This window comes from Leuresthes tenuis, unplaced genomic scaffold, assembly GCF_036924035.1.
Source record: "Leuresthes tenuis unplaced genomic scaffold, fLeuTen1.0.hap1 SCAF_3, whole genome shotgun sequence".
Taxonomy (NCBI): Eukaryota; Metazoa; Chordata; class Actinopteri; order Atheriniformes; family Atherinopsidae; genus Leuresthes; species Leuresthes tenuis.
Window position 1 is genome coordinate 18371953 of NW_027325357.1, and position 11354 is coordinate 18383306.

Below are 11354 nucleotides of genomic sequence, written 5' to 3' on the forward strand. Positions count from 1 at the left end.
CTAATCCAGTCTGCACTTTAATTTCATAAACATGAAGCAATGAGTTACATGAATATCTGTGATGCACAGGATGTAATCTTTTCCACGTTTTTGCTTTAAAAAAATAAAAAATACGGGGAAGATGGTAGGAGAAATGATTAGCTCAGCAAAATCAACCACAATCACACCGATGTGATGTTGGTCTGCAGCACTGAAGCTAAATACATCTGAGACTTCATCACAAATTAGAATATATTAAACTATTAAGGTCTATATTTTCCAAAAGATATCAAGGTGGATAGATTCTGAAGTCGTCCACAACACCCTGTCTTCATTTGTGCACTTTCAGCATATCAGACAATGAGTGTTGCAGAAGGATTTGTGGTATGAAACTGCCTCCTTTGTGAAAGGTTGTCCACTGTTAAAGGAAGCAGTGATGCTTTATTCCATTTACAGATTTTTGGAAGTTCTAATTGGATCCAAAAATGTGCCGTTACATCCGTGCAAACAAAAACAATTAGATTTGGAGACTAATCCTGTAAGAGTTAACGAGTCAAACAAGAGGCTGAATCATGTAGAAATTTAACAGTGTTACTTTATTGTTCAATACACCACATGACAGTTGTAGGTAAACAAGATGTAAAATGGTCCGTGAACAAAGCAGCTGCAGTTCTGATGACATGTCCGTCCAGCATCTTTGCCATCCTCCAGTCAGACATTCACAGCTGGACTTGGGGTTGCCTTGATGGTTTGAAGTTATGATTTGGGCCCATTTCACAGATTGAAGTGCCATGAGGTCCATCTCAGCTTCACACATCAATCATCTGGAGGGGCTCAGACGGGATCACAGCTTCAAGGGATGAGGGCTTACTTTGACCTTTGCCTCATCTTTCGCCTTTTACGCTTCAGCCTGTTGGAAAACACGAGTGGCTCAGTACCCATGTAAGTTGGACACGTGCACTTCATAAGCTCATCGGATATAACCTGACAATTTAAGGTTTTATTTGTCCATTAACTGAGTCCTGAGTGAGAAATATGAAAACCAATAACTCTGCGCATGCAGTGTAAGGTAGAGCTGTAAACCTGCCCCTTCACCCAGTGCAGGCCTTCAAACGGCCTTACATAGAAAGCACTGCTGCTGTGAGCATGTGCTGATCAAATGGTTCCCCGTTTTAACATATAATCGATCTTTTTATACAAATGTAGAAACTGTTGAACGTCTGAGCAAAGTACTGTGAACAATTTCACAAAAATGTACCCGATTTTCAAACCAGTGGGAACCATCAACTAAAAATGACATCTCCCAATTTCTAACCCTGTTAATTTTCTAAACATGTGCATCGTGGGCACAAGATTCTCCACCCAATATAAACCAAAATCTATTAAGAGAAAAATAGTCGTGTTAGTCTCCAGTCAGTTGGACTTAAAGCTGCCCATCTAGCACTTTCCTCCCTCTTTTTATTGATATTCACTCTAGAGAATTACCTCAAGTGAAACATCCACCTTCTACAGCTAAACAAAGCCACCTTAAAACAAATGGTGGCTGTGTGAAACAAGCATGAGTTCACGGAGTGGATCAAGAGGAAATGCTTACCTGCGCATACGCTTCTTCCTCCACTAAAAATACAAAAGGGGACACTGATTAATACACATTCAGAGCATATGGAATAAGCGGTGTTTACACTCCCAATAAGTAGTGTAAAGCATGCTTGCTATGTCGCGGATACACGAGGGTTTAAGGCGCTTCACATCAAAACAGCCCTCAGAAGGGTGATCGGGTGTGCTGCTGATAAAACGTGCAAAAGAGCGGGCCTACATGCTGCGTTACCGTATCTGCGGTTTCAAACATTAATGGCATTAGGTTTGCGTTAAAATTCATAGATATATATGAACAGCTGGAATTACAGCGAGAAAAAAAACACTTTAAAACTACCAGGTATCACTAAGCAGCGCGGAAGGTGTTGGCTAACAGCTAATACTATCGAGTGTGTCAGGAAGAAACAAACGGCTAAAATACAGACACAGCTACGTTGTCTTACCTTCGCTCTCATCGTGTGGGGAGGTTTCTGTGAAAATGAGATAAAGATGTGGTCAGTAACAGTGGATTAAATTAAATAATCAACGATTGGTTTGGATTGTGTTCGCGGTGAATTTGGGTTCCTTACCTCAGAGCGAGAAGAGCAACGGAAAGAGGATGTGACGAAGAAGGCGCGCAGTATTTATTTAAATATATGACGTCATGTTTAAGCGCCAACCGCCTTTTGGCTACATGGGAAATGTAGGCGCAGTCGTCAAGTTCGGTCACGGTTACTCTTGCTCTAAGTCAGCGCAAGTTTGACCATTTACTGTGTTTAATGTAGTTTCTGTTTTTTCAAGGTGACAGTTGATATAGATTATCTGTAGTGAACCGATTTGATGCCTTGTTGAGACTGGTAGGTTTTTCACATCTCTATTGCACTTGAATAATTAAATTAACTTTAAAATAATTGAAAACCATTATTAACCAATAACAACCTTTCACTTCTTAGACTTAGACTTAGACTTAGACTTAGACTTCCTTTATTGTCATTGCACAAAAAACACAAGGTGAATCTTGACAACGAAATGTCGTTACTTGGCTACCAGTGTAACAGAGCTAGACCTTATTCCTATACAATAAATATGTTTTCTATAACTAAGAGCTAAGAGCTAACTATATGCAGGGTAAATAAGTATATATATATTCATGTATATTGCACTAAGTTATTGATATATTGCACTAATTGTCAAAAGAAACATTAAAAATTGCACTGAGTTATTGCAAAGAGAAACATTAAATATTGCACTGAGTTATTGCAAAGAGAAACATTAAATATTGCACTGAGTTATTGCAAAGAGAAACATTAAATATTGCACTATAACAATTGCACTTAAGAGAACTAGAAAAGAATTTCACAGTCAGAGTGTTGAAGACAAAACTAGACTAACTAAGGTGCGTGTATTGTCCATGTCCATGGGGGGTGGTTTTTGTAGTGTCTGTGTGTGTGTTTAGGGGTGGAGGAGTGTTATGTGGCGTTAAGCAGTCTGATGGCCAGGGGGAAGAAACTGTTCAGTAGTCTGGTCGTTCTGCAGGAGATGCTGCGGAACCTTCTGCCGGACGCCAGGGGGGAAAACAGTCCATGGTTGGGGTGGGTGGGGTCGGAGAGGATCTGGTGAGCCCGGGATAGGCAGCGTCTGTCCGCGATGTTCTTGATGCAGGGGAGTGGAGCCCCCGTGATCTTCTCCCCTGTCCTCACCACCCTCTGTAGAGACTTCCAGTCAGAGGCCCTGCAGCTCCCAGACCAGATGGAGATGTAGCTGGTCAGCAGGCTCTCGATGGTCCCTCTGTAGAAGGTCTGAAGGATGGGGGGCGGGAGGGATGCTCTCTTCATCCGACGCAGGAAGTGCTGGCGCTGCTGGCCCTTCTTCACCAGTGAGGAGATGTGGGGTGACCAGCTGAGGTTGTCAGTGATGTGCACCCCCAGGAACTTGGTGCTGCTGACGACCTCCACAGCTGAGTCGTTGATAAGGAGGGGTGTGTGGGTGGGTCTAGATTTCCTGAAGTCAACGATAATTTCCTTGGTCTTGTTGACATTCAGGATCAGGTTGTTCCCTCTGCACCAGTCCACCAGATGCCGCACCTCCTCCCTGTATGCCGCCTCGTTGTTGTCCCGGATGAGGCCCACTACTGTGGTGTCGTCCGCGTACTTCAGGATGTGGTTGGACCTCTTAGACCCAGTAACTGTAATTCTGATCTTTAGGCAATTTAGTTGATAATCAAAAACCACTCCAAGTTTTAAAGGGCACAAGGTTATATTTTATGCCTCTTATGTCCAATTCACTTGAGTTAAACAAGCCTTAAACAAGCCTTACCCAAATGATCATGTGATAACTATTCAGTGTGAAGTGATGTTAGTGAAGATGCAGTAAAAAGTTTGTCAAAAAAGACAGAAAACAAGAGTATGAAAACTTTTTTTTATTTAATTTGATGTAAAGTTCCACAGCCCAGTGGCTGAGCTAAAAAGCAGGACTTTGCTTTCCCCAACATACTTAGTTGTGGACAAAAATGTGACCCAACAGTAACGGACATGAAATGATTTTACTGGTCCAACTGATCTGAAAACTTCCCCCAAAAATGACATGTTCCCAAAACCTTATCAGCTTTAGTTTTCATGCTTCACATGACTAATGACGTAGCAAATTAAGTCACAAGTGTCACTGATAGAAAAGTGTAAGTCCCCCCCCCCCCCCCCCGCCAAAGTAGAACATACAATATAGATTTCAGTCTTTATCTTAAAGGGGAATGGCAGTAAATGTGGCAGTTTGTTCCCTAAAGTCAAGCTGATGACACGTTTGACTCTGTGCTCAAGTACTTATAAATATTTATTATTTTCCTTGTGTTATTGCTTTAAAATCTGTTGTGGTTTAAAATCGCAGCTTCTTCAATTTGGTCACAATAGAAGTTAGACTACCTCCCCCCATAATCTAAATTTCCGAAACTTTTCAGATTATTCCGATGTTGCGTCATTTAAGGGGTGAAACAAAATGTTAAATTAACCCTTTACTGCATGAAACGGGGAAGGAGAATAAGTTGATTAAGTTCAGTTTAACTATACACAAGAATAAAATCATCTTTTGGAATCCACAGTGGTACAAGACGCACCTCTGGTTGACAATGTACAAGTTTGAATGGCTTGTAGTGACTGTCAAATAGTCCATAATTCACAACCCACTAAAGCCAAAGAAGAATCCATCACACTCCCATTGCAGGGTGTGAAATAATTCAGACCGACTCGCTCCCATTAATGCCTGATGTTAGCTTCAATTTTACTTCAAGACAGAATCAAAAACTTCAGCAAAATAATCATGAAAAGGACCAATGAAGTGTTTGTCACACTGTTACCACGGGCAACAAACATCTAAACTCTTGATACATTTCCTTTATTTCTTGGTGAAATTGGGGAAGAAAAGGCAAAGAAACCTCAGAGGGTCCTTTTCCATTAATGCAGTAAAGGGTTAAGCATCCATGTGGATTTGTTATACTTTGAAGTGATGCTTTTATGAATTCCTCCCTTTAATTTTGTCAAATCAACTCTGTGAAATATCTAATGGGCAGAGAGCTTAGGGAAACATGTCATAATTTCTCTTTCTTCTCTTTGGGGTCTTGCATTTGTGGAAAGGCAGTTTTTATTCAGCGGCTTCTGTGTCCTCCGTCGGCTGTCCAGTTGCGTTTTCTGCCGTCTTTGAGGCCTGAAGAAGAACGTGAAACGGGAACAAATTAGTGAGGTAAGACAGGTAAGTTAATGGCAGCACCGTGTCAGGCCAAGTTTTAGTCATGGTATACAGATGAGTCAACTATGCTGTGCATCACACATACATGAAATTAAAATATTACCTTCTTTTTCTTCTTTTTCTGAGTCTTACGGCTCGCGGAGCTCTGTAGTAAAGTCTAGAGGAGAGAGGAGATGTTTTGTTATGAAATATGTTGTTTCACGTCACCCTTTTCTCTTTGTGGCCAAGAAGCTCCAGTTTAAGTTCATTCATTCTCTCACCCTAAGCTCTGCATCCTGAACCTCGTGCTCTGACTTGTAGAGCTCCGGATCAAAAGGTCCGTTGGTGATTCTGTGAGGCCCGTTGGCCATCAGCAGCACTGTGAACTTAAACTGAGCGACACACTCTCCTGAGAGGAAAAGACAGAAAGAGTTAAACAAGAATATCCAATTACAAAATACAATAAAAGGTGTTTAATGGAGGGTTCGACACTCACCCTCTTTTTCATGAAGCACGCTGAAGGGTTGTAGCAACTCATGTTTGGCACATTCTACCACACCAAGACGGGCTTTGGCCTCATCCTCGAAAGCCCTGATGGGAAAAAAAATGAAGAGCGTTGAGCGACTTGCTATCAATCCATTTAAATGGATACATTATACATATAAATACATGTGTTCCAACCTCAGAGTGAAGGGCATGGCATCAAAGCGTCGTTCCACCTCGCTGAAAAAGGTACGAGAGGTTTTCATCTTCAAACCATACTGTTTGCTCGGGTCCCTCTTATATATCGTGGTCCTCAGACCTGAATCTCTGGCCTAAAAGTAAAAATCACAAACGCAAAGCATACATTTCCAGAGCCACTTTCTGCGTTTAAAGCATCATGTCTGTAAAGGTGAGGAACACTCCAACCAGACACTGACCTTCCCTTCTCCGGTGCTAATCAGAACATCCACAGCATATACTTCATGTACCTCGAACTCTGCCTTTTCGTGGTCCTTCCTGGGGAGGAAAGAGGAAATAACAATGACCAAAAACTCCCCGAATATGGCATCTAATATCCGACACTTTCATGAGTTTTCAGTTAACCAAATCCAGACAAAAACATCAATTTATAAAGCGCTACTTTTCCCGCTGATGCAGGAGACATTTTCTGTTGTTGTGAATACTGTCGCGCTCAGAGAATCACTCGTTCAGCAGGAGGTCCATCAACGCTGAAAGGTGCAGTGACGCAGGAGGGTGAAAGCGATTATGTGCTCAGTGGGGCAGCGCCGGTGAACAAGTGAGGGCAGCCGTGGTCAGAGTGGCTCGTCCACGGTTCCCGCTCTCATCGCTCAAAAAGATCTGTGGACTGACAGCTGCCACAGCCGAGGTGTTCTGGAGCAAGGTACCATACCCCCATGCTGCGAATATATGGCGTGTAGGACAGGCGCTGTGAATGGCTGCCCACCGCTCCAGCGTATGGCATCCGTCTCCATGAGTGTGCGACCCTGTGCATGTGTGTGTTCAACAGGTGCCAACCTGGATGGGTTACATGCGGAGGAGTAATTTTGTGTATTTGGTGTGACCCTCAGTGCAGTTACATGAGTGCCATCGGATCGGATTAATGGCTAAATTACAATAAGATTGAGTTATTCAGTTCATGTAGACACCTTAATCTGACAAAAAAACGGATCGGATCAGGTTACTCGCGATCGAATCAAGACCCCGAGATATCTCGATCCAAATGCCCACTGAACGTGCCTGGAGACGACAGAGGATCGGATCGAGCGTTCTGCGCATGCTCCAGATTTTTTCCCCTTCGTCACCTGGAAGTTGTTGTCGCCGCCGTCGGAAAGAAATAAACAACGCAACGGAGAATACGCCGTTGTGCATCGTGTTTTGTGCCATAACCGTGCTCACCACAAACTAAATGTAGAGGGATGTAGCTTCATCTTGCTCTTCGTTTGCCATCTTTCACGAATGCCTTAGTTTTGTTGTTGTTGGTGGTGAAAACCTCAACCGGAAGTGGCTCTATTAGTGATAGTTGAAATGGGTACAGCGCTACCTATTGTAATGGGGTATGACATGCTTTGTGCCAGTGATTCAATTCATTCACCGCCATATATCCAAGGATAATTACTCTTGCTCAGATAAGGAGCATAACCCAACTATAGCTATAATTACGTTAATCTCATCATATAGATACACTGAATGACAACATGACTATAAAGTAATCTTAAAAGTGGATCAATATGTAAGCAGATATAGCAGAATTTGCAATAATATCCAATATATGTATATGAAGACAAGCATGTCCAGTTTCGCAGTTTTTATGAAAATATCTGAAAACCCTGGCAACTCCCAGCAGTTTGAATTTAAATCTTGATTTCTATGAATTGGATATATTCAAACCAAAGACACAAATGCCTTGAATCGTATTTAAAACACCTGTTATAGCACTGTAAGCTTAACTATTGGATGTACTTAAGTGAAAACAAGACATCCAAACTCAGATCCCACAGTTAAAAAACTATATTATATTCTGTACCACACAATGTGTACATGAACAAACATTTGTGATGTTTTATTTCATTCAAATGAAATCGGGACAAAGTTCTACTTTGTCAGCCTCAAAATCATATTCAGTGCATTAGATTGTAAAATGTAAAAGTCCAAACTCAGTTCTGTGACTTCCTCTTGAGTAACAATAAAAAATGAAAAAAAAAAACGGGCACCTTTGCTGGTCTGTGGGGTTCTGGATGATGGTCTTTTCTCCATCAATGACATGCTGCTTTAACTGATGAGACAGCATACCTTTGAAAGAAAGCCAGACAGAATAAATGATGTTGCACAAAGGTTATGAATATGCAGCAGTCATCGTCTTCCTGTGACAAACACACATCTTTAACAGACACCCACCTTCAATAGGTGAGCATTTGAACGACTGTGCGATCTTGTTCCAGGCTTCTGTCACTTGAGTGTTCTGAGGGTACAAAATATATATTTTTTATATTTGCTAACCATTAAAAATGTTTCTTTAAAAAAAATCTATTTATTTTGTGTCCATCTCAAAGCCACTGATGATTGTGTGATTTATTTCTGTGGATGCAGACGAGACAAGACCTGAAGTCCAGGTCTTTCAGAGAGAATTAAACGTGAGTAAAAGCTTCATAAATGTAACATGCACAGTCTGGGTGTAAGTCTTGAGAAGAATGTCAATATCCGTCTAAATAATTCCATGACCAGCACCAGCCTCTGCAGAGAATTCATCCTAAAGGTGACAAATAAAGCCACATGATGTACCTGGTTCCCGGGTTTCACAAGGCGGAGCGCTGCTTCCGCACACAGATGGGCAGCTTTGATGACGTCAGCTTTTCTGCCCGTGATGGGTTTCTCCTGCAGAAATAAAATGCAGTTGTTCCATACTTGGACATAAGGATGCAAGACTGTTTCTCCTTTTAAATACAGGCTCTCACCTTACTGGCTCCAACGATAAAGCTGTGAGCAACATTGGCAATGAAGCCGTCAACATGAACACCGAGATCTCTGCACAAAGGAGGAAGAAACGGGACAAGAGAAAATGGTGAAATAAAAAAAAAAAGGAAACTGATCTCAGCCTCAAATTCAACGCCAGTTTTAAGTGCTGACCAGCTGCCATGATAACGAATAGAAATGCAGGACACAATCTAATCAACGGAGAAGGACACTTCCAAAGACTAAACAGTGGTGTTTAGACAGAAACAAAACATTTAAATTTGCTATGTCTATCAAATTAAAGATATATTTGAGGCTGAAATTTTTTTTTTGGCAGCTGGAACACAGCTAATGACTCAGTCCAAGGCAGAGGCGCTACAGACCGCAATAAAGTGAACAGACATGCCAGCCAGGGTGTTAGGAAGCGCGTTACATGGGAAAACATAAGACACCACCTTTTAATTCGTTTGACCACATCACCACAAACACGACATGTTTAAAACACCAAAACACACAAAACAGAAGACACGGCAGAGGACAAAGACACCAGTGGCAATACAACAACTAAGATGACTTCTTACCCCACATTAGAGAAATGTGATATGGGATTTAGCAGATGGATGGGAATCGAGGCTGAAATCCAACAATCATTTCAAAAACACCAATTCTATGGACCTTATTTGTCGTTTGCCACACAAGACAGACAGGAAGACGGGATCTTACTGATGAAGCAAACAATCGACTGCAAAGAGAAAGCCCCCACATAGAAGCCAGACTCTCACACAGAAAGAAGACAGGACAACACACTGGGAGACTCAAGACAGGGGGAAGGACGGGTTGACATTAATGCAGAGCATGGTGCCTACATTTTGACCAGATCCCCATCTTTAAGTGTGTAGTCAGGGTCACTCTTCAGGGGAGAGAAGTGGCAAACACAGTTATTGACTGAGACGCTGGTAGGAAAGGCAATGCCTAGAAGAGGGAGAAGAGAACCACCAGGTCTTCATTTGGAAATCATCCACAAATTTAGCAAGAAAGCTGTTCAAGGACGGAGGAGGAGCAACATTTACCGTCATACTCACTTCTGTCATGTTGTTTAAAACAGTTGATCGAGCTAAGCCACAAGGTGCGAAACATCAACATTAGCAACAGTTCATACAAAAGCTCCAACTCCTCCAGATGGGCCTACCTCAGCTCGCTCAGAGACACAACTGACACACTTTACTATCTTTGCCTCACCTTTCTTCATCTCCTTCTCCTTCTTGAAGACCTTTCCAGTCTCAGCCATGATATACATGTCACCTTTCTCACACAGGCTGAGGACTGAAACCCCGGGCTTTGCTGCTTCCACGACCAGACGAAGAGCCTCTAGGATTAGACAAATAGTACATGGTTAAAATAAGGGTGATGGATGAGAGCAATGCTCGAGATTATCTGCAGGAATGCTACAGGGAATCTATGTTTACCCGAGCGTCTGTGCAGTCATTTGATAAGAGCACATTTTATGTTCATTTAAACAGTTTCTGTGTCAATAGCTAGAGAAAAGGCTTGTGCATGTGTTACCACACATCAATAATCCAAATGCTCATTATCCTCTACAGCCATACAACATACATTTGTCTAAAATTGTGCTGCCATATTCAAACTGTGGTGGTTGATATCACTTCTGGATTCTATACGATTGATGTATGGAAACATCAAGTCTAATCCATAAAAAGTTTCTCAAATGACTTTTCAAGTTTAAAATTACTCAGTGGGTGAGATATCTTATGGTAACATGATGAATTTAATTTCTATTTCCCCAAGTACAATTTCCAAAGACGTAGTAATTGTTTATTACGTGTGTGAGACTTAATAGTTACCTTACAATACATTCTGGAGAGGCTGGAGGGAATAAAAGTTGTGGTTGAAAATAGCGAGCTGGTGGGTCGATAAACGGGCAGAAGTGACAAAAGTCATAAAAGACTATAAAAGCTGCTGAAATAGCTGCACACCAGTTTTCGGACCAGATAAAGTTTTAGAAGAAACTAAATAAGCGTTCATTCTGGCCTCGTGTCTGAGGCTGCTTTCTTATCGTTCAGCTCGTTAGCTTTTTGCTGAACACTTTAGGCTGACAACAAGGCAGCAAACTGAGCTAGCTATTAAGTTAGCATCCCACGGTAGTTGAACAGCTCCCACCAACAAAGCTACACGTCAACGTTGGGCAGCAGCAACAGCTGCAGAGACGCTAGCATTAGCAAAGTTAGTCAGCTAAAACTCAAGAAGCTGCACCTGTTAGCTAGCCGGATTAGATAGCATGTGTGTGCATCGAATGTTAAACCACATGGCTGCAGCTGCTGCTGCTGTAGGGGGACCGACGTTAGCTGGTTGCACGACAGGCCGAAAAGATCCGTCTTATGCAGTCACAGATATTAATTTTCATAAACTTACGGTTAGCGATGTCACCCCCCATCTTATATTTGGTGACCACTAGATCCTCGGCTATAGTCTGCTCTTGCTCATCGTCAGACATCTTGGCAGTGAAGTTTCAGTCGCTCTTTGGTCCGGCGTAGCGTAGCGACGACTCCCTGCAACTCAGCACCGCTCTGACCGCTGCTGCTACACGGGCCTCCGACGGCCCTCCCACCTCACCG

At 42.2% G+C, this 11354-nt stretch overlaps 1 protein-coding gene and 1 long non-coding RNA gene across 2 annotated transcripts; both read right to left on the reverse strand.

The window, feature by feature from the left end:
* Positions 1 to 556: 556 nt before the first annotated feature.
* LOC140303495 (uncharacterized) lies at positions 557 to 2194 on the reverse strand. The gene is made up of 4 exons (XR_011915193.1): positions 2145 to 2194; positions 2019 to 2045; positions 1574 to 1596; positions 557 to 889 (listed from the first exon to the last, which is right to left on the reverse strand). It is a non-coding gene; the product is annotated as an uncharacterized lncRNA (long non-coding RNA).
* A 1760-nt stretch (positions 2195 to 3954) lies between these two features.
* Positions 3955 to 11354, reverse strand: pa2g4a (proliferation-associated 2G4, a). Its single transcript, XM_072382264.1, has 13 exons — positions 11152 to 11354; positions 9961 to 10089; positions 9588 to 9693; positions 8724 to 8793; positions 8551 to 8643; positions 8167 to 8230; positions 7983 to 8061; positions 6189 to 6267; positions 5950 to 6083; positions 5765 to 5859; positions 5550 to 5677; positions 5393 to 5446; positions 3955 to 5247 (listed from the first exon to the last, which is right to left on the reverse strand). The coding sequence occupies exons 1-13, from the start codon at positions 11231 to 11233 to the stop codon at positions 5185 to 5187; spliced, it is 1176 nt and encodes a 391-aa protein (XP_072238365.1). The 5' UTR covers positions 11234 to 11354; the 3' UTR covers positions 3955 to 5184.